The 27,250-nt window shown below is 37.6% G+C and overlaps 1 protein-coding gene across 1 annotated transcript in view; it reads right to left on the reverse strand.

Annotated features, from left to right (window-relative positions):
• The window catches only part of LOC107038795 (platelet endothelial cell adhesion molecule), a 68,114-nt gene extending 53,068 nt beyond the window's left edge, over window positions 1-15,046 (reverse strand). Inside the window, exon 1 of the mRNA XM_015258078.1 lies at window positions 14,970-15,046. Within this exon, the coding sequence (XP_015113564.1) occupies window positions 14,970-15,024 (55 nt within the window). The 5' untranslated portion in view covers window positions 15,025-15,046. The remainder of the gene's footprint in view (window positions 1-14,969) is intronic.
• Between the last annotated feature and the right edge of the window lie 12,204 nt (window positions 15,047-27,250).

Below are 27,250 nucleotides of genomic sequence, written 5' to 3' on the forward strand. Positions count from 1 at the left end.
GATCAACGATCATGAGGCTTCAATAGTACTGATTCTACACTTGTCCAAGGAATAAAAGATTCTGATAGGAAAATAGAGAAGTAGTCAATTCAGTCAAAAGAGATAGTCAAGAATAGCCAAAGTCAAGAAGGAAAAAAAATAAAACCAGAATCAAAATATCGTCCACAATAATCATGTAGATTGAACAACACTAAACGATCGAAACCCAAGAATTCATCTACGTGACAAGTAACGCTGGCTATCCGACACAAGTACGAAAACTCGAGACAATGGGCCAGCGAAACGAAGCAAGGTCACGAGACACAAAAGACCTACGTTCAATATCCTTCACTGAATATTCACCGACAGAGAGAGCGTTCATCTAACACAGATTAATTTAGACGCAACACTAACTCATTTTGAACAACCAAAATATTCATAAAATAATCATTACTCGCAACATGAAACCCGAAAACCCGAGACTCTACGAAATGAATCAATGTCGCGAGACAACCGAAATCGAATGATCAAACACAATGATTCCAATTACGCCCGAGAGAGAGTCGAAAAGACCCATTAATCAAGTACTGATCAGAGTGACTAGGACTCTATCCGGCAATTATCTCGAAACTCTAGACGTCCTACGGCACTAAGATGCACGGAACATCTATTCAAAATTCTAAAATTGGCCAGAGTCCTACTCACGACAAATTTACACAGATGCGTCATACGGAGTCGTAGCCATCACGCTCACCCAGCAGTCCACCTCGATGCCTCCGGAAAACGTCTCAAAAACTCCTCAATTCCGAGTCCTCGGGACCTTCCTCCAGACGAATCCACTCAAGGCTTCCTCCACAGGTCTTATTCTCCTTCTAGATCGCCTTCAGGCTCCCCAAAACTCCAAAACTAACGCAATTAACTCTACAAATAGCTTAAACACAACGTGTGTTAGAACCACCAAACGAGAAGTGAGGTTCGTTTTCCCAGCGACACCACGCTGGACTGTGAAAACGCGGTAACGACGCTCATTGGCTGCTCGTTCCGTTCACTCCTCCAATCAGTTTCCAGACAACTAGACTCTGTCGCTCACATGGCCGAACCAAGTCCGTCGGCGTATGCGCGGTGACTTCTCTAGACGTTATTTAATTAAAATCATTTATCCCAGAGTATCAATTAACTCTAAATGTCCTCTGACCTCCTTTCAAATCAGTCTCCTGACCATTTTGTCACCAAAGGACCATTTAACTCAACCTCCTTCTGATCTCGGTGAAATACTTCACTTCCCCTTCCACATTGAACCAGCCGGGCTCCTACGTCACGTTTCCCCTAGAGTTGCCCGAGAGCTGGCGACCTCTGGCAATCCGAAGACCCATGAAGCTCTCATCACGAACTCGAAGTGTCCCGAAGTCCCTCGACGATTCCCGGAGACATTGCCACCTCAGTCCCACGATGTCGGCGCCAGATTCGATTCAAACAATCCGGAAGACGATACAAAACAAAAGAATTAACAAAATATACTGAATCTCTCTCGTGACTCCCGCTGTCGGTTGGTGACTTCCCGTCTGGTGATTTTTAAATTCGAAACCCACACGCGAAACGGTCGAATAACAAACAATGCTATTTGTGACGGAAAATAACACGTCACAATATATTTCCAATAATTTCTGCAATATTTCAACTCCATTCCCACTCAATTCTAGCCCCTTTGTCGAGTATCTTGTGCGTAGAATGCGAAACGAAAAACATTCAAGCCAAAAAGTGGGGTATCACTGGGTACGGATTCAGGCCTAGTATCTTGTACGAAAGTATCTTGTACGGAGACTGAACTGTAATATATATCACATTCGGCTAAAGTTCTCGGCATGCTTTACAGGCAGACGATCTACTAGGATCAGATCGAAAATTACTTGAATAACCTTCTATTGAATAGTAATAAGGGAGACTAATTATCGACTCGTCAAATTAATACCAGTGTACATCCCCAGCCTGAATAGCCCCTTTATGGTGAAATTCAGTATAAAATCTGTGGTGATGGTTGTGACATTGACAGAGCACAGATAATGGTAATTTCAGGAGCGAACGGGTCATAGTTGGTTATTCAATGTACCGTGGGTGAACACAGGGTGGGGCTAAAGACCTATCCTATCTAGACGTGGAATGCGAACTAATTTGGACGGATATGTAGTCCACGTAATAACTGGCCATAACTGGGTTTCGCTTATTGCACGTGGTTTTGCTTATTGCATTTGACTGTTCAACTCATGATATCACCACTTTCTTATAATTACTTTAATTAAATGTCGTTAGGGTCTGCGGATAATATTGTGTAATATAGACTCACTATAATTTTATCAATAGATTAACTGTTCCGTTGGTAGAATCCTCCAAATAATAAATTATGAAATTTCCAGCAGTTTATTAGATGCACTGTTGATTTCCCTATGTAAGAAATGAGAGGCGGCTTTCCGGAAATTTTGTAGAAATCGTGTTTCCCGTATAATTGAATAAATCACTCGAATCAATTACTGTTAACGAATTTAACGAGAAGAAATTCTCTCTTTTCCGGTACTGACGGATATTTTCCAATTTGAAAAACGTCACTCGGGAGATTGAATGTCCCAATAGCTTTACAGCCAACAACCCGAGTGGAGACTTAAGTTAGGTTAGAATAAGAGACTGGTCAATAAAAGCTGACTATGATCAGATTTGGATCATAAATGTAGAGACCAGCAGTGAAACCAGGCTTGGATCCAGGCAAGCGTTTCATTGCTGATCCAAAAGTGATCAAAATCAGGTTTTATTGATCAGCTGCTTATTCCAATCTGTTTTAGATTGAATTGGGCATATCAATAATCATCACAAAAAACCAGCGTCTCCATTTTGGTTATCGAATATCTGCGCAACAGCATTGCGATTATCGGAGGATCAACACTTCATAAAAGAAGATATTCTGTGCAAGACATTGAACGGGATTAACGTGTCAGACACTTTGAGTTCTAACGAACGTGTACGAAATCTTTTCGATATACTCTTCGAGAGCTTAAGGTGGGAGAATTAGTACTTCTCGCGAACCGCTTGAAGGAAAGTTCGAGATTGGATGTGACCGCTGGGTAGATCTGTTGCTAATCGCATTGAATCAGCTGGGATATCCCTGGAAGTTTGGGCAATTACAAGTCCTCTCTTTATGTAACATCTCTACTTATGTTTCCAATTGACACAAAATTTTATAAGAGAAAGTTACAATTTTACAGGTACAATTTCAATAGCAGTATCACAATTTTGAATGGCGTGGAATGTTAGCATGGCGATGAAATATTATCATTCCTGGAGGTGTCACCATTGTTTGACCTCGGCTTCCACGACTAGTGATTTGGACAGTCATTTCTGGATGAAATTCTACATCTATCAACTTGAGAGATCGATCAAACGATTCATCGTTCACATTCCCAGTAGTAGAATTGTTCATTCTAATACAATTCACATCAATCAGGAGCATGGCCATTGAATACTTGATTCCAACATTTTTGCGTAACATTTCGAACGGAATATCAAACAGTTTCAGTGAAGAATAAGAAATTTTCTTTATGGTCTTCTTTTTATTATTGAGAAGAGAACAAAAAATTAATGAGTGGCACTTTTGGCCATCAACTTCGTATCATAGAGAAGAGAGAAGAAAATAAATGCATGACACATTGTGGCCATCTCCCCTTTATTACAAAACATTCATTAGCTAAGCATTGTAAATAGAAATTTTATGAAGATTTCCGTCTCTGAAGAATTCCGTCCTCCCAACGCTGCGGTTTAAGACGCTCTGTATATTTATACTGGCAACGGGTTGAACACGACGGTCATTATGACTCTCCCTCTCTTCATCCAGAAGAGTCCTAATTATAAGTAGTTGGGGAGCAGAACAAAGAAAAATGTGTCGTTAACTATGAAGCGGGCAAGCTCATCACCATCAGGAAGATTAAAGAATCGTCTCTCGGGGATTGAATACAGCCTCGGCTTTCATGTGCCAATGTCATGAGTGGAATTACTCCGTCAATCTATCTCTTTGATACTTCAAACTGTTTCAATTTACGTTCCTGAAGATGAAATTATAGCATTTCGTATTGAGGCCAAATTGGAACATAATGCCAACTCCGTTTTCTTTGGAAATGCGAATAGTGATGACGCGAGACGCAGGAGAAACAAGATGAGACGAGACAAACGAGACGAGAGACATGACGATACGAGACGAGGAGAGTCATTCGAGATAATGAGAGAAAGGAGACAAGACAAGAGAATGGTTACCTGACAACCAGACGAGACGAGAAGATACAGTTTCTCGTCTGGTCTCGTCTCGCGGCATCACTGAATGAGAATCAAGAAGGCATGGGATGAAAACAGCAATAGAATGCAGCTTGATATTTTCATATCGGAATATATTTTGTAATTTTCGTTGCTAGATGGGGTAAGGGATCAATGGGTGAATAACCAAACAGGGTAGAAGTCCTATTCGGCAGAAACCGTGTGACAGTTTTTTCATGTATTATTAGTCTTTTTTTCTACCAATTCCATTGGTAATACACTTCCAAATGGATCCGTAGCAATTCCAATTTCAAAAATTAGAATTGGAAATTCCTAGTCAACTCCCCGACTTTATCTGATGGATATTATCTTTAACAAGCTAATGAATATTTCATTTTTATTTTCCATTTTTTTTCATTTATTAATTTTTTAATATTCTCACTTTTTTGGCATGTTTTCTTTTATGGTATCAATCATAAAGGGTAGTTGAGATTAATTAGCATTGCAAAAACTATTATTCTCTTATCTTTAATCCTATTCCGCGGGTCATGCTTTTTTGTATTTCATTTCATTATCTTTTTCGCCACAAAATCTTTAATAAGCATTCATTTATTATGAAACCGATTAATATTTAACAATATGATATGAAATAGAAATGAGCATAATTTAATGTTGAATGACTTTTTTTTAACATCCAGACGCAAAAATCATCGATAAAGTGACGATGTGTCATTTTTTTAGAAAAAACGATTTTTAGATAAATGGCTCTATGCCATGATGTACTGAATCGATCGACCCAAAATTTTGTACAGAAGTGAGATCCGATAATACTGATTAGTAGCCAAAATCTTATGGGGTTCATTCCAACTTTTACGCGGTTTACGGGACGTCATTATCTCAGAAACTTTATATGGAAGGGTATTCATATTTTGATTGATCTCGATAAGTGGCAGTAAGACGAGTATTTTGGAAAAAAAATGAAATCGGACCAGTATTTTAGGAGATATTGAGCAAAACAGTTTTTCACAAAAAGTTGAATATCTTCTAAACCATTCGTTTCATTTCGCCTGCTCACGAATTCAGCCTGTAATATCATAAGAGCTACAATGCCACCAAATTTCAATATCGTATCTCAATTTTTTCGGGAGTTATCGTGTATACATCAATCTTATCATAAAAATGAAAAAGGCCAATTAGCATCAAACGGTCCCTCGTTTCATAGGGATATTGACTTGATTTGATAGATATTATCAGAAAGAATACTTTGACGTCGAAAAAATTCAATTAGGTCAAGTAGTGTTTGAGATATTGAGGAATAATGATTTTTGAGAAATTGCTCTATCTCAAAAACTACTTGACCGATTGGGCAGAAACTGCGCCTGGAGGTGATCTCAAATGATAGCAACTATGTGACAAAATTTCAGATTTATAGTTGTAACTTTACCCGTCTTTTTGTTGAGATTTATGAAAAATTTCCGAAAAATCTGCACACACATACGAATATACATACCCACATTTACTAAAAACATCATATCTTCACGTTTCATGATATTTTACATCATTTCCAAGTAAAATTAAAAGATCGTAAAAATGACCGATCACAAGGCTTCCATTCGGACGCAAAAATGTTAAGAATGAGTGCAAGAGAATATTTTTGAAATAGATAAGAAAAACAGTGTTTGCCCGAATGAGGGAATGAAGAGAGAATCTGTTGTGCTCGGATGGATGTCGCGTGAAGATGTAGACTAACTTAGCTCCCACAACGGTGTATTTTTCATCAATTTCATTTCAACTCAAAAATACGTTGATTTATTTCATTAAATATCCTGTGTCCTCATGATTGCGATTCTACAGTCATAACTAACATGATCATCTTCTAGAGAGATATAATTGTCATAAGTGAAACCTAATGAAGATTGCCTGGGAATGACTCGACAGGAGAAATACGGGATTAGGACAATAAATATGTAATAGAATTATTATTATTATGTGCTGGGACGAAAAATTTCCGAAGCCAGTAAAAGTTTTAGTGGAGAAAAGAATTGATTATAGCCATGAAATGGAGAACATTAACAAAAATGATTAAACTCACGATGACCAGAAATATCACACGATCGGTTAAAATAAAAATACTCGAATTTTTCTCCCAGATAAAAATAATTACAATTAAAATAAATAAATTCAATAAAGAATCAACAAAATTTTGGTTCATTTCATGTGCCTTCAAATTTATTATTATGAATAAAGATTGGAGTTTAGATTGATATTTTTAAGACAATATTTATAGATATTTGAAGATTACGCAAAATCCCATAAGAAACAGTCAAATAAACGCTCATTACAAATATTTTGAATAAATCGAACAGCTCAATGTCAGTCATATTAATCATTAAATTACGCGGTAAAACTAAGTAAATCTATATTTTATAATAACCCTCGGATTTATTCCTTTTTTTTATTCATCACAAAACCCAAAAGAGTCGTCACTCATTATATTATTTAATTTATCAAAAAATATGTGCACTTTTAATTTATCACACGAGATCAGAGATTATAAAAGACAAAAAAGGCTCATTTCCTCAATTATAAATTATTCGTCTCAGAGAAAAAAGGTTGCACTGAGACCAGTGACAGTAAAAATTTCTCATTGAATATGGAATATTCGAGAAATTATCAGAATCGAAATTGGGTACCCATAATATACAACTGTCACTGTACTTATCTGTTCGGTGGCCACCGGAGGAAAGAGAGCGAGTCCTGTCTCTCGTGTATTAAGAGCCTCATCGTTTGATTCGATGAATCACCGATAATTCGGTTTTTCTCTTTTCGTTCGTGAATACATTAGATCTCTTCCTTTTCATTTTTCGAGGTTTCAGATTTCTATTTCATTTTAAAATTTTGAAAATTTAATCATCCTACAAATACTTGTCTCAAGTAAATAGATATTTGGTAAAAATAATTTTTGGTCTCAGTGTGGAAAGCGACAAACCAGATAATCATATTGCGTCTCCCTCATCTACTGTAAAGAGGGGGCACATGATAAGATGATGAAGAGGTGGGAAAGTCCATGTACATGTAATGCATGGGTTGGATCAGACTTTTGTCCTCCACCAATGTTCACGGTGGTCAACTTTTTTTCTACCTAATGAAGCCTAATAAAGTCTAATGAACGAAAGACCTGATCTCCCTCCTTCTTGCCGGTCGGGAGCGGTTTACTTTAGCTCCATGATGTAGCGTCGTAATAGCGATTAAATTGGATTTACAGCGCACTTACGTGCCCACGTGACTTTTCATTTTATCTCAGTACATCTTTTTTGGGCTCTTGACTTCGGTAAGGTTGGAATTTTATGGAAATTATATAGAGATTCATGTCGATCATTTCCTCTTTCATCTTTTCTCTGACGGTAGCTTGATTTCATTATCCAATTTTTTGGTGTACTGCTCTTTTCTATCTCTCCATCGGGTTTCTTCTTTACTTTTTTATCATTCATGCACGTCCTACTTCCCATCTGGTATTTGACTCAATTTTTTTATCCCTTCTGGGAGTCTCCATCTCATCTTTCCCAACTACTCTACTCTCTTTCAATTTTCTTTAAAAAATATTCTGTATAACGGATTTTGCATAGTTAGTGATTGGGATTGTTAGGGAATTTTCCCTTTGGAAGTTTGAACTGGCGGAATTTGAGGGACGATCTCTGTTAGATGTCTAAATTTTCCATATTTTAGAGGGAAAGTTTCTCCTCGTTTTCTAAGAAAAAATTGGGTGAACCAAATTTTGACAAATTTGAGATTATTTCCTTTTCGTGCATGAAGACGAATGTTCTAGAAAAGTTATCTACACGAAAAAAATATCCGAATTAGGAATATTTATTCATGAATGGAGAATAGCAATCAACCTGAAGCGAGTTTATATATTCTTGATCCGAGAATATGCCTTCCTGAATGAGAATATGTATCATTCCTGAACCTAAAATATGTACTCGCGTTTTTATATGTAGAAGATCGAGACAAAAACCGAAATTCTACATTAAAAAGCACGAAACACTGGAGACCAAGATGAGGTCAATTGACTCGGAGTCATCATGGGAGGAGTCGATACTGCGGATTTCGAGACAGACGAGACAAAAAATTCCATGTTCATCGAGACCGAGACCATCTCTCCAAAATATTGTCTCGTGAAGTCTCTCGCGGCATCACTAGAATGTAATTTGCCCGAATTTTTTTGTTGAAACATTATTTATAATGTTTTATATTTTCCATATTCTCTTTTCGCAATTAAAACATAGAACGGCGCTGGGTAAAGTTGTAAAATTATCCATGACTTGTTCTCTCCAACAACGTCTCTTTCAGCTCCTCTGAAAAATGCATAACCTCTTCTGGTTTTGTTCCAGTCTTTCACTGCTCTACAGCCCATTCGACAGCTTCGTTCCCCCTTGTAACCCTCTGAAGAATGTCAAGTCGGAAGAAATCCCTCTCAGATGGTACTCACGTCGACACAAGGCGCTCGTGATGGCGTGAAATTTGGAAAGAACCTTCGCGACTGCACTTATATGTCACAACGAGTCAAGATTTTCACATTTGACATATCAATCCTCAATCTCGGAGAGCTTGCATTCCTTCGCCCATGGATTCATGATTAATGAAATATGTATGCGGTATGTCGCGTGAAAGATAAGAGAGAAATATATCAGAGGGAAATTGAAGAAGGCACGATAATTCTTGGAAACATAAAAATCTGAAAGATTGAGTCATTTGGCGAAGGTTGGGACTTTTATATTTATGAACTCAACCGTACCATTTTCATCTCAAGAAAAAATTGGATGCCAGTTGATCGTGTATCTTACGTTGCTCTTTTCGCCATTTGGCACGACTGGCACAAGTTTTCTATCTCCAATTCCTAGTGTCAGTATTCCCATTCAAATCGCTTTCAAAAATATAATACGATGAACCCATTTCTTTATTTGTATTCTTGAGTCTCCACGGAAAAAAATACTTGAATTGGATATATTACACACCAGATTCCAGTATATGCATAAGCCTGATTCAAGAATAAAATATACTTGATTCGAGTATAAAATATGCTTCTTTGAGTATATTTTATATTCGGATGAGGGATGGGTGTTCCAATTCGTGGTTGATCAATTCGTATCTGCCCGGGTTGTAACTAGCGCTCTTAAATATAATATAAGCCTTATATTATAGGGCTTATATTATATTATAAGGGTCAGACACTACGTGTGAGAATATAAGGGTCAAAAAGTAGAGGTTAAAAAATGAGGGTTGGAATATTAGAATGAAAAACTGAGGGCCTGATTGTAAAGGTGAAGGAATGAGGGTCAGAATATTAAGATAAAAAATCATAACGATTACCCTGGAATTGAAGAATAGTTGGTGGGGAAACATCAGTCCACTGATTGAGTCATTAACAGTAGATTTGATCGAGTCATAATCTACGAAAAGTAGTTCAGTACAATGGCTGACTTGCGGAATCCCTGGAATTAGAATACGTCCTGACATTGACGGCGTCAGCATTTTGCTTCGATCTCTACTTTCCATGCAAGTGTACGGTATATACAGCTCATTATTTCCTTTAATCTCAATCACGCTCTCCACCTGAATAACTCCTTGCATGTATTTGGACTTCACCAAACTACCGAATCGTGATTCCAACTTTGATAACTTTGAATTTCGCTTCATTCTTAATTAACATTTCCAAAGTAATTCCCGAGTCAGGGGAATTAATCCTATGTCGAAGGGAGTTGGAAAGACCGGAGAAGAGGCAAAAGTGTTAGTCAGTTTTTTCACTTCAAAAAGAGACACGGCAAAAACAACAGCAATACTCGGTTCGTGCAAGTTTAATAAAGGAGTTCCGATGCCACTGTTAAGGATGAGAAGAGATCGTAAAAACGCAAATTTACGCGCAGAGGAAACTAACTTGCACACCCTGGCGTCTTTATTCGTGGTTGGCTCCGCATGCTCTCAGATAAGTAGACTCTCACATAAGTAGATTGCAAGTGGTATTCTCTTGCAATGGAAATTTTCTGAACTTCTACGAAGGAACTAAATGAGAGGCTCTCCAGTTTCCCACTGATTGGTGGGTAGAAAAAAATTATAATTTTCTTTCAATTTCCGGATTCTGGTAACATTGTTTGGAAAACATTGAAATGTCATGAACAGTTTAGTAGAAATTTTCAGAATAGCAATATTGAGTTCAATGGAAAAACGGAACGGAAAAATTATGAATTTTTAAATTTCACTGAGAATTTTCCCCATTCAAATTTCAGCCAATAGAATCACACTATTCGACGTTATTTTGTATAGTCAACACGAAATTCAACTCATAATTTTTTGATAATTCAACTGATAATTTTTCATGTTGCCTATATAAAAAACATGATTTTCCAATCCAGTTACTCCCCATCGAATTTGACAGATTGAATTTAATTGCGCCAATTGGAGAGTTTTGATACAAAATGAATAGATTTGGAGATTTTTCTCTGCAAAAAATCGATGAGAAAGTCAAGGGGAATGTACCCATCAATACGGTAAAGTCGGGAACGTACGTGTGGAATCAGTTTTCTGCCTTTTGTGAGCAGAGAAATTACGTATTGAGGGCAGACACCACTGAAGAGGACCTGGCGGATATTTTAAAAAACTGGACATACAACATGAAGAAGTTTAATGGACAGGATTACATGGAAACTTCACTAAAGGCCATGTGGAATAAGACTGCGAAGTTACTCCAAGATAAATATTGGGACGAATTCAGTGTGAGGATTTTGTCTCTTGGTGCAATTCTATTGGCCGAAATTTGGATGGAAAAATGACCCCACGAATACCACTCGACCTTCAAAATTAATCGTGTAATTCTNTAATAATATTATTGCAAAACGTCCGGAAACTTAGGGTCAAATGGAGCTAAAATGAAAGCTCTGATATTCGATGNCGTGTAATTCTCTCCAGGTTCCCTGCACACAAACGAAGTCGTCAAGTTTTTCAGGAAAAATCACTCGTGCTTCGCACTCGTGATTTTTTTTACCTGAAAAACTTCACTCCTTCGTTTGTTTGCAAGGAACCTGTCGGGAATTACCCGATAATTTTGAACCTCTCGTGGTATTATTTGCGGTAATTTTTTATGTTGATGTATATACGAAAAACAAAAGATTTCCTGGCCGAGTGAGCCCCTCGTTGGAACTGACAGATGGATTTTGTCTCTCTGTGCAATTCTCTTGGCCGAAATTTGGATGGAAAAATTCTCTTCCGAATACAACTGGAGCTTCAAAATTGATAAGATATTTCCCTCAAGATTCCCTGCATACAGGCGAACTTCTCCGGAAATACCTAATAATTTTGAAGCTGTTGTTGTATTACATAGGGGAGACTGGGGCAAAGTGGAACGGCGGGGCAAAGTGAAACGGCGGGGCAAAGGGGAACGATAGTAAATTTTGTTCTTGAGGGGTCAAACACGCCTAAGGGTCAAACAGGGAAGTAATCGGAAGGACCAACAGTTGTTGAGGGTCAAATAAAAAAAATCACTACGACTTGTTTACCATATTTCGAGTAGAAAGTCTTAAATTAAGAACCGTTGGGTTCTTGAGGGGGTACCAAGATGAAACTTGGGAATCTCCAATTGATAAGAATATTGGAGCGACTCTTAGTATATTATGAAGTATTTAAAATAGTAAGGACAATTTTACGTGGAGGTAAAACCTCGTGTTTCGAGGTTTTGGCTTTTAAATGCTCCTCGCAGCACGATTGTCAATCCATTTGAACTTTTTCTTTTCAATGTTCGTTAGATTCCATAGAATGAAACTAATTTTCTTTTTGATTCAATTCAGTAACGTAGCGGTAAAAGCGTTTAAGGATATCCAAGTATCTTTTATAGTTTGGTACGGACCACAGTATAGACTGAACAATTTTCAAGCATCACATTTGTCAATTAAATTGCATAACAAATTTGTTACAAAAATCATGGATATTCAGCGTCATTGAAATAATAATTTTGTAGGGAATTATCATTTTTTTAAACAATCCCTTCTTATAAATAATTTATTGAAATTGTTTAAACTTTCGGATACCTTATTTTTTTAGGCATAGAATCAATTTCTAGTAAAATTCTGAATATGAATAAATTTGTTACGATTCCGAACAAATGATTTTTATCGTGGAAAATTGATTGTTTATAAATTATTTTTAAAAAATGCTCGTAAAGTTCAAAAATTTCAAGTTTTCAATTGTTTTATGAATTCCTTCAAAATTAAACTTTCTATTTTTTTTCACATTTTTAAAATATTTTCTGACGGTTCATTATCGAGATTCAAATTCAGACCTTCACATTTTAAATAATAATATTATTGCAAAACGTCCGGAAACTTAGGGTCAAATGGAGCTAAAATGAAAGCTCTGATATTCGATGAAAGTAGAAAAGCATTTCACTGAACAAAAAATAGCCAAAGCACTTGGACATCCTTAAGTTGACTTGTCCTTCACCTGAGTTTTTGAGGAATATTTCAGAATCTACGGGAAATAGCCAAATTTTTGTAATAACATTTTTTGTAACTCGAATGACAATTGTGGTACGAGGAGCATTTTGAAGCCACATACCTGGAAAACTATGTTTTACCTCGACGTATGGGGCAAAATGGGTTGGGCCCAAAATTTTCGTTACTTTTTAGGAATTCCTTAATCTATACAGACTCACTCAAGGACTATCCTTATCAACCGAGGACTTTCAAATTCCACCTGGGTTCGAAGTTTCACCCTGGCTTACAAGGGGATATACACCACTGTTTGACCCTCAGAAACTTTTGACCCTTCATCTTTCTTCGACTAATAAAGTTAAAAAAAAAAGTTGTCCAAATTTCGCTCTAAATTCGTTTTTGCTACCGTTCCACTTTGCCCCGCCGTTCCACTTTGCCCCACCGTTCCACTTTACCCCGGTCTCCCCTACTGAAGTTCAACGGAATTCTAAATTTTTGAGCAGTGGGAAAAGGAGAATTTCTCGATTTACTTGAATTCTTAAAGCAAACATGAATATTTAATACCAAATTACACTGTCGGAAATTTGGTATTAAATATTAATCAACAGTTGATCAGTCATTTTCAAAAGAGTTACATTGAATTCGATGCAGGGGGAACATCTGAAATTATGGGATTTCAGATTTCACTTACATTGCGATGAAATTTTACATTTTTAAGGAACAGAAACGTGAAAATTGCACTGAATTTTCAATTCTTCTATTAAAAAATAGGTGAAACAGTTTTCGATCAGCAATCTATTTTGTCAAGTATATACTACACAAAAAAATATTTCAAGTTTATCATAGCTTATGAATAAAAAAACTTATTTATATATAAAGTATTTTATATATGTGATACATAAATTTTATTATTATTATTGCGATTAATATGATACTTTTTTTTATTCATATTTCTTTCTTACTGCCATTACGGTTTTATAGGCTCCCCATTCGGGCTAGGACTGCACGGGAAACCGTGGAAAACCCCATAGTCGTACCATGGCCCATAGTATCTAATACCATACCCCATAGGAATCATTACCACAGCATAGTAATGCTTCCTAAATTTTAGAAATACATAAAAATCGTAAATTTCACATGGGACTCTTTCCCATGGCTCTTCTCTCCGCGTACACTGCTAGAAAAAGAAAGAAATTCCATGGACTGTTGACTACTATACAAATTTTCAGGACAGTGACACCCAATGCGATTTAGGAGAAAAAAATCATGAAATTTCATGTTCTGAAAATTCAGTACAATTCTAGGATTTTAAGCAGCATAAAGGCGAGAATTCCTTAATTTATTTGAATTTCCAATCTAATATAAATATTCAGTGCCAAATTCTATAGAATTTTCAGTGAAATATGAAATTTCATGATTTTACCCCTAAATCGCATTCAGTGTCACTGTCCGGATTCCAGAGCTCTGGAATCCCCTCGTATCTCGCTGAACTCTTCGCCACCTACACGTCCACTAGGCCGCGCCGTCAGGCCTTAGCGCTGGCCCAGTGATTTGGAATAGCATCCCTGTGCCCATCAGGGAGCTATCGTCGCCTGCCTCCTTCAAGAGCCAGCTGAGACAATGGCTATTGGATGAAGAATCGCGGAGTTGAATTGTTTTCCTTATCTTTTGTTCATTGCTGTGCGCTCAATGCCTGAATTCTGCTCCTTTTTCATTTCTTACTACAGTTGTGTTCCCATCATTTTCTTGATGGCTATAGAAATGTTCAGTCTTGGCTACTGTTTTCTATTTTTCTACTTTGTTATCACGCTGTACTGTACTCAAAATTATTTCTTACCAGGCTTATCTCATGAAATCATTCACCGATAATTCTACTCTTACTATGTCTTACTGCTATGTTACCATTATTTTGTTTAAATTCCTCAACAATAAACTCCTTCTCTAATCTAATCCGGAAAATTGCAGAATTGACCGGAATTTTCTAATTTTCTATCTCTTTCCAGGGAAAAATGGAACTGAAATTTACTGTTCTCTTTGATTTTTCCACGAAATTCTGAATTTTCAATGACGAAATTCCTTGAAATTACAGTGGTAATTAAATTCGATAAAAATTTCCAAAAAGTACCGGAAATTCAGACAAAAATTTTCAACAGTGCACATGATACTCGTGGATTACAGCTTATTTTTCGATTTTCCGTTTTTCATATTAAACAAACTCACCAGTCATTGCTATAATTATCACCACAACCGAAGGTATCCACTGTAAACTTCCCATTGTCAATCCCTTCCGATTGAAGCGTTATGCACCCCGATAAACTTCTTTGTATTGTAAACTACCTCAGTATGAAAAATGATGACATCGTTCTAATATGTGCCATGAAATGAAATTTAGTTTCATTTTTTCAATTGTTCCTGGAGAACTAACGGTTTTGAACACTGCACGACTTCACAGGAACATCACACTCTGCATAGAAACTGAATACTTCCGTCTCATCCCCATTTTACACTACATTTAACACGGAATTATTCAGATTATGACGACTTATCATCTGCTCTTCCACTGGCATTCACTATTCTGCACAGCCAATCTACGGTGAATCGTTAAAATTTTTGCAGATGTTCATTTCAGAAAGAACTGTTTCCATCGGCACTCCATTTTAATAAGACATACTAAATTTTTTCATTTCACTAAAAATTGAAAAATAGAACATTCATGAAATTCATTGCTCTCTGAATTTATTTTCCTATAAATGCATGTCAAGTAAGGTGTATTCATAAACTGTCGCGGACAGGGTAATAGCTCGTATATTTCCGCGAGATTGTTACGAACGAGACTGAGAGTCGCCACACGAAGCTGTGGCGAGTCTGTGTTTTTGGCAGGAACATGCGCGAGCGACTGAACAAGGATACTCTCGGTATACCCCACAGACTTCGCGCACACTCCCTTGTTAAATCTACTGGCCTCGTGGCATCCCTCCTATATATTTTTCAACTCGTATTCCCTTGTTTGCACTTTTTTAGTTCCTGTTGCGTGCATATACACGTATTTACGTTATCCAACTCTCTTCGGGTGCAATGAATCTTGTCTCAGAGGTTTATTGCAGCCCATTCTTCATACGGGACTCACTCTCGATGTTCATATATTTTATTTCATGCTCAAGTCACCACGATTATATTAAGCTTTCCTTGCTTGAGTCACATGTCGAGGTTTGGGTCCTGAATAGTCCTATTCAGTTCTACTTATGTCCTGATTTAGAAGTATTTTTTTAAATTCATATTTTTTTCCTACTAAGCTCCCTAGGTACCTAGACGTGTGTGCTAACAGGGCACGTGCCGATCATTATCATTTGAATAAATCTTTGGAGAAAATAGGAATAGTTGACACGCAGGAGGGTAGCTGCGGTGCGGAGGTGCAGGACATTAATCATGTCCTGTGGGAATGTCCAGAGTACTCTGAGCTTGACCGAGGAAAAATGAATGAAAGATTGATCAAATATAAAAGTCCCAGACCGTTCACCATAGCTGCATTCTTGGTGGCAGAGGATGTAGAACCACTAAAAATTGTCCAACAATTTGTAAAAAATTGCCTTAAGCACAAGATATTTATATCAGTTGTTATCTTTTTGTGTAAATAACCCATTAGGGTTGATACGTATAAATAAAAAAAAATTCTTCCCTATTATCATAATGGTTTTATAGGCTTCCCATTCGTCTGCTTTGCCTCTCCCACTTCTCTTTTCTGATTTTCATCTGCGTTACAATGGGCCGTCTTACTCTTAACTGAACCCCATTCGGGCTAGGACTGCACGGGAAACCATGGACAACCCCAGTCGTACAGCCGACCGATGACCGACACCTTGCCTACCTTCCGAAATTTTTTGGGGGAGGGTGTTCCTAAGCGGTCACCCATCCAAGTACTAACCGCGCTAAACGCAGCGGCACTCGGATCTCGCCGGAGCAATACCTAACTCACCCAACCATTACGGTCGGCTAATTCAGAAGTATTAAATTCCTAAAAAAAGCAGTCAAATAATTTAGCGATGAATAAACTCAATTTGGATAATAAATTATGTTCGTTTTGACTTAATAAAAAATTGCTGTTAGAAGGACAATGGAGAACAACTTCATATTCACTGTTTCGCCAATTATTAACAATTGTGGAATCATTCTAATGGAGTTGTAAACTCCATTAGCTCGACGACTCGAAGTTAATGGTGGGAAACCTAATACGCCGAATGAGTTCTTTACTGGTGATTGGAAACGAGGGGAAGATACGATGAAGAAAGTGATGAACTGATGAAAAAACTTCGACGCACAAAACCAAATTATGTTTAAGGGGTAACAGAAACTAATTTTCCAAAAACTAACTTTTTAAAAAAAAGTTGGTTAGTACAATTGTTTAAGGGGTAACAGAAACTAATTTTCCAGAAACTAATTTAAAAAAAAAATTTCCGACCGACAGTTATCGATATTCTTACAAATCGAAGAACATTAATCCCCAGGAGGTGATGATGCAGATCAATGTGCTTTGGGTTTGAAAAATGTTAATAACTTTGAGCAAGAAATTTATTTGAAAATTTGGAGGTGGCTTTCTGTTACTCCTTAAAGATAAAGTTTAACAATCTATTCACTTAACAATTTTCCATGTATCCATGCCTGATGAAACTGCTAGGATCCAATCTGTTTGATCAGTGCTAGATCTGATATAGATTCCATGGAGGTTTGACTGATCAGACTAGGATCGCAATTCATTCTGTCACAGTGGATCCAGATACTCTGTTCAAAATCTTATCTAGTGATGGCGCGAGACAATTTACGAGACAAAACTTTGGAGAGATTATCTCGGTCTCAATAAAGATGAAAATCTTTGCTCTCATTTCAGTCTCGAAATAGGCAGTATCGACTTCTTTCGTGATGACTCCAAGTCAATTTAGTTTTTCGTGTTTTTTAATGTAAAATTTAGGTTTCGGTCTCGGTTTGTCTCGTCTCGGTTTTCTACATATGAAAAACGCGAAAAAACTAGAAATCTAAATGAAATGATTCGGATTCATCACAAGAGAAGTCGATACTGCGCATTTCAAGACTGAGACGAGACCAAAAATTTCCGTGTTCACTGAGACTGAGACAATCTCTCCAAAGTATTGTCTAGTGATGTCTCGTGAAACATCTCGCGGCATCACTGATCTTATCAGATGTTTATCCGAAGGTCTACTTTAAGAAATTCTGACCAATATTGAATCTAAACTTGATTTATACCTACGCAAACTGAGCGAAATTTCCACTCGAGTGATTCGATTTTTCTCTCCAACATTTGGCTTCGCAATCCAATTTAGCTACCACTACTAACCAAAACGGCTAGCATATGATACATTCAATTTGTGGCTGCAAAAAACTTCTTACTGTGAATAGGGTTTGTTACCGATCCTTTTTATACAGATCGTAACTAGATTGGTGGCTATTGTCGGTAGCTTCTTTTCGAAATATGAATCTCATTCCGAGAAGTTGGTGAACACAGACTTCGACACAGTTGCACACAATTACACATCTTTTATGCTAGTTTAAGGTTCGAAGAAACGGCGGGAAAAATGAGAAGAATGAGTGCTGGAATAGGAACTGAGGACAATGCACAAACTTTAGGGACGTAGTACATGCATCGTTCAGCTAAGTGACATTCTTATAGGTATAGGTAAAAAATTATCCCAAACTTAAGAAGGAAGCCGACTGCGGACTATTACCTGAATGTGGGTTAATTCCACAAATAATCCTCACGTTCAGTGAATTTTCCCAGACCAACGGAATAAAAACACTTTTCGCCTCACACTTTTGCAAAATTAGTTGAAAAAGTACTGAAAATCGAGTTTGCTCTATGATTACTCAACTTGTTCGGAAATTTTTTTCCAACTTTTTTCTCCATGTAAATCGAATACTATCCGGAATCCAACCTGAAATCTTTGCCTCTATATTCTCCATTTTCATCCTAAAATATCTCTACTTTTCTCTCCGTTATTTGCATCTGGGTTAGCCAATTAGACACACGTGACAACGAGGTAGTGGGAAAAGGCGAGAAATCTCGATGGTCCAAAGTGGTATGCGCTAAAGAGATGAAAGGCGAAATATTTTCCACCCTCTCATATGTCAACTCCTAACAGTTGGTTCATGTGCTCACCTACGTGACTACCTAGCTGGCGAGTTATAGGCGAGGCACATTATATTTCGTGTCGGCTGACTGAGAGCGAATGTGAATGGTCACGTTATAGAAGTGGGACGAAAAATATGAAGAAAAACTCCCCAAAACCAGGGAAATTCGGAACGAAATAAACGGAGAAGTGGAACGGGAGCTTTAACCAATCACCCTTGACATTTTTAATTTCCGTAAGTTTAAACGCATTTCTTTTTCTACTATTCCACTCAGTTTTTTATCATCATGCAATCATCATGTGCAAGCTTCAGAGAGACTATATCTGATATTCACATGGACATTTGACCACTCGAAGAATGCGCAATTTTTTGTTGATATACTGCAATGAGGATTCTTTGTTATATCATGAAACGTAAGCAATTATTGATTTTTTATCATGAAAAGCGACTGTTTGTTTTGGTTCCGTTGTGGCAAGGACGGTCGATGTATTATATTGGATGTACATGCGGTTAGCAGTTGGGTTTGCCAGAAATGGTGATATCTGGGGAGAAAATTGAAATTTAGATACTCTTGCCGTCATTGCACTAGTAAGAGCCGGGGGCGGGTGCAATGTGCAGGACCTATTGGGGCTTCATCTTCAGCGAATTGAATGACCATATTTTACACGGAGCAAAAAGTTTCTATTTTTCAGTGAAAATTTAGTAATTTCTGAACTCTGCGGTACGAAAATCTAGCGAATAGAACAGGCTGATGAAAATGAGGAAAACTTTCACTCATTTTAAAAAAGTCTTCTCAGCAGCTTCGGATTTATTACTACAGAACATTTTCATTGAGAGCGACTCGTTCAGACCCCTCAAGCCCGGCACCCATACCACATATGGACTCACGCGTGAATGAATGCCTGTGTCCAAAGTTGAATATTTTCGAAAATGTAGAACTTTTCAAACTTACGTAACCTCTGTTGGAAAGACAAATCGCTTAACTTTGATTATTATTATACGAGACGAGACGAGAAACTGCATCTTCTCGTCTCGTCTCCTTGTCAGGAAACCATTCTCTTGTCTCGTCTCGTATCGAAATACGAGAGCAGTTTCTTCTCTCGTCTCGTCGAGAATTGAGAGATTCTCTCGGCTCGTCTCGCCTTATCTCGTCTGTATAATCCAATTCACATGGAAAAATGCACGAAAGAGCAGAGAGGGGGGTCTCTCTACTCTCGCCTCACCTCTCGTTTCTCTCGTTGTCGACCGGCTTTTCTCGTCTCTCGACTACTAATGATGGTGATTTTAAAGATGTCGGGATGCCTTCAAACCTTTCTGCGTGATAATAACTCCGGTGGTCCAAGCTTATCCATTATTCTTGAAGGACAATGAGAGGAGAAACATGATATTTTCCTTGTTGTGGTATCCTCTATACAACAGATTACCCGAGTGGAAATTGCTTCAGGCCCACCTGACGCACGATCAAAACTTGATCAGGTTTTTGTAAGGTTCGACTGATCCGGTGATTTCTGATGAGAACCTGACCAAGTTCTGATCCAGCAGATCGGATCCGAAAAACTACAGGCGGGTTCAGATCAAGTTCTGATCAGGTAGGCACGACCTCACCCTGAGCCTGACCCCAATTTGGTCAAATTCGGATTTGATGTCCTTGATCGGCATTTGAAAGGAGTCAATTGAAGAGAAAATGATCAGATTCAGATCCGCTCCACCTGATATTAATTTTAATAAGTTTTTCGGATAATTTAATCAACTATTATTATACTATTCAAATTAAGGTTTATCAACCATTATCAATAATTATTTTCAATCTTCAAAAAGGATCATTATACTATAATTAAAATGAATTAAATTAATTTAATTTAATTAATCAATTTAATTAACAGCCAGCCCTTCTCAAATGTACAGAAGAGAGGGATGATGATGCCGTAAATACATATTAGAGGAGTATCAAACTTACATGCAAATGATCTTGAGAAAAAAAATCACTAAATGTCTATTTATTTATTAGAGTTACTGTTATTATCATTATTATTATTCATTAATGAAATAATTAAAAATTTAATTGAGCATATTTTATCTGAGACAGGCATTTTAGTTTCAATAAATATTCGACTGGATTAATATAAATTTTACTACAATAAATAAATTGGCTGTAGGCCTTCACCTGGCGCGGCCTGGGTCAAGGGCTGCCAGGGCTCAAGAAAATCTCTTAGTTCACAGATTTAGTCGACAATATTAATAATTGATTGGGCGCCAGTTAGTTGATCGCTAACTAACATTTTCCCGACTTATTTCAGGGAGTGGAAAGTTGGAAGATCCAAGACTGGAGAAATTCGACAGAGAAAGAGAGAGAGAAGGAAATTAGGCAAAAATATGAATGATTAATTACTCACTGTTTTATGTCGACAATTCTCTTGGTTTATTCAACAGGAACCTTAAAATGTTCTCGGGAATCGACTCATTTCCACACAATATAAAATAAATGGGAAAACAATACAAAATATAAATTACCATACAAAATATAACCCTACGATATCGCTACCGGGCGAAGAGTGTCACGCTGGCGACTTGTTGCCTATTCCCAGGCGCAGACGTTAGTAAAAATCGATACTTTAGGGCATGAACCCATGGTGACGAACCAATCACATTGGACCGCCGTCTCAGGTGTCGGCGAAATTCAGATTATAGTGCGTGAATGATAAATTAGACAAATCAAAATTCCTCTATATAATAAATAAATTAATGTTCGACAATAAATGCAAATCATTCCCTAGAGCAGCTCGCCAGATCCCCGAGAACAGGGGAAATTGTGTCGACGCGAAGGGAAAAACAATATTTCCTGCCACATGTCTCTGAGAATACACACGCACATCCGCGAGATCAGGAATAATCGTAAATTCAATGAATACCCCAATACAAATCATATAGGCAATGTACAGTTTATTCAATAGTAATAACGCGATAGCGTAATGGGGTATCATAGGGTCCACGGGTGGATCCCCAGCATCGGTAAAAAAATAATAAGCTTTTTCAGTGGTAATAACAGTAGAGATTCATTAAGAGAGACGGCCTACGGTGAAAGAATTGAATTATTTTTTGTTTTGAATTAATTATCATTGATAATTGGTATTGATACTAACAGACAAGTCGTCCGGTTTTCATACAGTTGACTTGATCAAGTTCGGATCCATTCTTCCTGATCAAATCCGGATTGGTCGGAGGCGTAATATGTCTGTTCAGGACCGGATCCGTCAACTTGATCAATACCTGATCAGTGGTCAGGTCTAATCTGATTCAAACTTGATCAAGACCTGACCGGAATTTCCACTCGGGTAGCTGTCGGTATCTTAACAATCAAGTATGCAAAGATGAGTTTCCCCTTACTAAAATGGCCTCATTACGAGGATAAGACGCTCATGATTTTTTCATCCTTCCAGCCGTAAGGAAGCGCTTTACGAATGCTACGCCTGCATAAATCGCTACTTACAGCACTTATGACAAAAACTATCATTCGGCATACGGCCTAAAAAAACTTTTCTAAGGTGCTTCTTGCCAAAGGAGTAACCTCAGTCGTATACCCCCACTCTATCCAAATCCCCATCTATGCGCATGCTCCCCACCACTCCAATCGAGGTGACTTCTTTGGTAGAATTCAGTATAGCTCATATGATTGCCACCCTCGCCTTCGGCTCGGGCTGCAAACTTATATTCGTCAGAAAAATTTTTTTCAGCCTAAAGACGAAATATACAATTTCTTCACACTCTGATGAAAACCGCCATATTACAGTCCGTTATTGGGGAGGTAAAATGGTCTTTTACAGCGGGGTTCCGCCTCTATCCCTCCCCGACCAATGAGAGCACAATACGTCATTGAACAGTTCGTAAAATTTATTTTCGTCACTAGGCCCGAGAAAACCGCGATTCTAACCTCGCTTCGCTCGGTTATGAGGTAGATAAGTCCCACGGCCGTATGTCAAACAATACGTTTTGGTATTTAGCCCGATTTATTGGGCCTAGTGACGAAATAGTACATTATGTCATCAGATGATAAAAGTATTATCTAACGAATATGATTATAATCCTCGCCTTCAGCTCGGACACAGCCATGGGTGCTCGGACACAGGCAACTTTTCTACCACATATGATTATAGAACTCGCCTTCGGCTCGTCCTGTAACCTCATATTCGCCAGAAAAGTTCCTGACGGCCTAGTGTCGAAATGTACTATTTTACGTACAGTTCAGCTACAACTGTACGTAAAATGGATGACGTATCATGCTCTCATTGGTAAATACTAACGTCAAGTGTCCAGGCCTCTAGGGGAAAACAGCGCCGCCTCACCATCGTACCAGCGACGAGAACCTCTCAATCACTAGTTGGCTGACCGAGTATCGCTTGTGTGGTTACGTTCATCGAATATCGAAAATATAAGTAATTTATTTGTCATAAAAAATCGAGGAAATTAGTGGATAATTCCTAAGTGGAATAATAATTTCCACTGTTTGGTGCTATGATGTGAAGTTAATATAAGGATTGCAAAAAGTGGATTTCCCATTAAATATGATAATGAAAATGAAAACAATGTCAAATATTGTCTTAAGCAAAAACAACTTAAATCCTCAAAACAATATTGAAAATGGAAACAAGAGAGGATTAATTTGTTCTAATATAGAAGAGAGTGGGGCAAAATGAAAGTATAAGAGCTGTTTCACTCGATTCAAGTAAAAAATTTTTTTTTATTAAATATTTTTGTTATCAACTTTTTTTTATTCTTGGGAGTACTCATGAGAGTAATAATTTTCCATTCAGTAGAATGGAAAATTCTACAAAAGGATGATGAAATATTTACTATAAAGGTCTTTTTTTCTTTTGATGTTTTTGTTTTGTCAGTGGCGGGGGGGGGCGGAGCCCCCCCTATCAACCCCCCCTGGACTTCGTCCCCCTGAACTCCCGCCCGTGCCGGCACTCTACCCCCCTCGGCTTCACCTCGGTTTGCAATCTTCGCACTCGTTCAAACAACGTTTTGCATCATTGTGACGAAAATATACAGTTTTAAATGAAAGTGGTGGCGGTTTTCATCGGAATGTGAAAAAAAAAACTTTCGCCAGTCGGACGAGGATGCACCAGGTTACCTCCTCCTGACAAAAATAGCTATTCTCCCTTACTTTTCTCTCCCATTTGATTCTATTGGAAAGTCTTAGATTGAATTTTTCAGATAGAATGGATGAAATTAGGGAGAGATGATTTGTAAGGAGAATATAAATGTGGCTGATTCGTCAGGGACAATAAAGAAATTTGTGAAAGCAAAGGGTGCCGTATCACTTTCTACCAATTTTTCTTTCCTTTATTGGTCTTTCTGAAAGTATTTCGTGATAGGAAAATCGATGAGATTTTCCAAAACACTACGCTCCATAAATTCATCTGTTAACAGACATCAATTTCTACAATTTGGATCCGTCTTCATCAGAAAATGATGTATCAGTTCCGGACACAGGCCTTACACGCATTTCGAGTTGGGGTTTTCAAAGAATTTCTTCAAAAATTCTTAGAATTCCAAGAATTTTAACGGGAGACTACTTGGAGTTTTAAAAGTCGTGGGCTATTGCAGTGACATTTCTCATGCATTGATGACCGATTATATATACCTGAAAATAAATAATTATTCATTTTTAGACATATATAATTAGTGCAAAAAATTAATTGTTTATTATTCGTTTGCCCCGCAGAGGCTTGGAATGTCAAAAACAGTGCAGGACCTACAATTTTTCAGCTACAGAAGTTGTTTTTTTTTTTATTTTTGAAAAAATGTATACACTAACAATTACGTATTAGTTTTTTTGACACGAAGTGCGTGGGCGGTGTTTCACGAACGCTGAGCGAAGCGAATATTATTCGATACACGGAAGAGAAGAACTTTTTCTGGCGAATATGATTACAGAACTCGCCTTCGGCTCGTTCTGTAACCTCATATTCGCCAGAAAAGTTCTCCACGCCCTAGTATCGAAATGTACTATTTTAAATTTGGCTCCAACACAGCTAATTTCATTTTGTTTCATATGAAAATTTTCATCATTCCTGTCAAGTAGACTGAAAAATTATCTTTAAAATATTTAAAATATATTCTCGACTCTTTTTCAGAAACATTTTTCGGGCAATTTTACATGAATGGCGCAATTTTTTATTTAAAAAATAACGAAATCAGCCGTGTAAAAGTTGCATTTCAACAAATTACTAATAATAATAATAATTTGTAATTATTAATGATTCGTAATTATAATGAATTGAATTGCCTCAGGGAAGTCGGGACCACACATAAACAGGAAATAACTGTGGCTGTAGATTTTCAACGGATGCATGTAGTGTTCCCAATAAAGCCACAAAGGAAAGACTAGGCAGATTTTATGGTCCATTTAGTTTTACGTACGTGTTTCATGTCGGTTACGTGAACGAGATACGAGCCACATACCTGCGATTGTACATGGTACACGACTGGGTCAAGAAAGGAAGAAAATGTTTCTAGGGATAAACACGATATGTGTTGTAGAAGTCCTTCGGGTTGTATTATACTTAGGCCGACGTACCGCTCGAATTGTCTCCTCTCCTCTTATGTGAGGGAGTTCAGAAAAATTCATGGTGTTTATCCAGATTTTTACAGATCGTTATCTTTTGGTTTATTTTCTCAACTGTTTTCCTGAATGCGTGGAGAATTAGCCATATAATGTAGGGGATTATCTTATCAGGGAAATTGCAGAGATAAAAATAATTCCTCAATTTCGTACGTCTCCTCTTCTGTTTATATTCTGTTCAGAGAAGGAAACTATCGCGCTACGAATTCAATGGTTTTGCAGCTCCAAAAATTTCCGAGTGGAAATTTTGCTCAGGTTGTTTGGGTCTAAATTAGTTTTAAATCCAATACTGGTCAGGATTTTCTGATCAGATCTCCCGGATAAGGATCTAGTCAGTTTCTGAACAGGTTATCTGGATCCGATATGGCTGAGTCACACCTGATCCTATCCTGATCCGTCAAAGCTGGTAAAATTAGATGTAACATTCCTGTCCAGTTCGGATCCTTCAATGTTTTGTTTTCAATTTTTACTGATAATTTTGAAGCTCTTGGAGTATTACCACTGATTCATTCTATATTTTGTCAGTGTAACATCTAGAATGCTCAGTTTTAATAACGTTGGGGAGTTGGTGTCTGATTTTTTTCAGGATTGGCTGAGAAATTTTTTTCTTTTTTTATTGTGTAAATATCTGATCACAATAAGTAATTTCAGCAAAAATTTTCAATATTCTCCCGTAGAAGCATCGTTAAAAAAATATAAATCATTTCCTACCGAATTCTTAAAATACTTCGACCTCAGAATTTAAGATTTTCGAAATTTTCAGTTGGCCCATAATTGAATGGAGTGCGAAATATTATGTTCATAATACATTTCCACATCCATTGAGACCTCGAGAGCGGAAAAATATCTCCGTCAGTTATTATTGGCTATTTTATCAGACTCTGCGTTTGTGGGTAATTTCGCCCAGAGTTTGTGGGTAATGCCACCTAGGGTTTCTATATGACTGCTAGACTCTGCAGCTAGAGGGCAGTCGAGAGACAGCTCGATTGTTTGGGGTAGCCGGTGGCCACTGCAACATCGAGTAAATTTAGCATAACTTATTATTATTCACGTGAAATCTTTCTTAAAAAGGAGCCAAAGAATGGAAACGAAGGATGAAAAAAGAAAAATTATAACAGTAGCTCTGCATTGCTGAAAAAAGTCAGCAAAACAAAGTGGGTGGTATTGGACGCATGCCGGGTGGTATTACCCTCAAAGTTCGATTCCATCGCTCACTGGGTCGATGGCAATTGAATTACATAATTAAATATGTTTAACGTTCATAGAAAATCTGTCCTCTTCACATCTTCAAGTAAACACCTCGAAAAACCCATTCTAACCATTTATGACTGCTTGTAGAGAGCGTTGCTGGAAAAAACGACTCATTTCCTTTAGGTGGGCGGTACATGCACCAGCTCCCCTTGTGACTACAGAACTTTCGAATTCCCTCTCATTTTTCTGTTATTCTATTATATCGATTGTCACATAGCCAATAAATTCGCTTTGAAGAGAAACATCTCGATTTTCAACACTGCAATAAATGGGGGTTGTCACTCTTTCATAGCGTTGTTCGACTACATTGGAAGCCTCTCCAAGCTTGACTAAACAGATGAAATATGTATTTCCGGGTGGAAAGCTGTGATTTGTCTCGCGATGTGATGACTTTCGGGCTACCACCCATTCGAAAGAGATGGGGTGATTCTATTGTAACGTCAGTCTGCTTTATCGTCATGTCTCTAGAACGGTTCTGTAGATTTTT

The sequence above is a fragment of the Diachasma alloeum genome, unplaced genomic scaffold, assembly GCF_001412515.2.
Source record: "Diachasma alloeum isolate Michigan unplaced genomic scaffold, Dall2.0 Dall_scaffold_00178, whole genome shotgun sequence".
In the NCBI taxonomy this organism is placed as follows: domain Eukaryota; kingdom Metazoa; phylum Arthropoda; class Insecta; order Hymenoptera; family Braconidae; genus Diachasma; species Diachasma alloeum.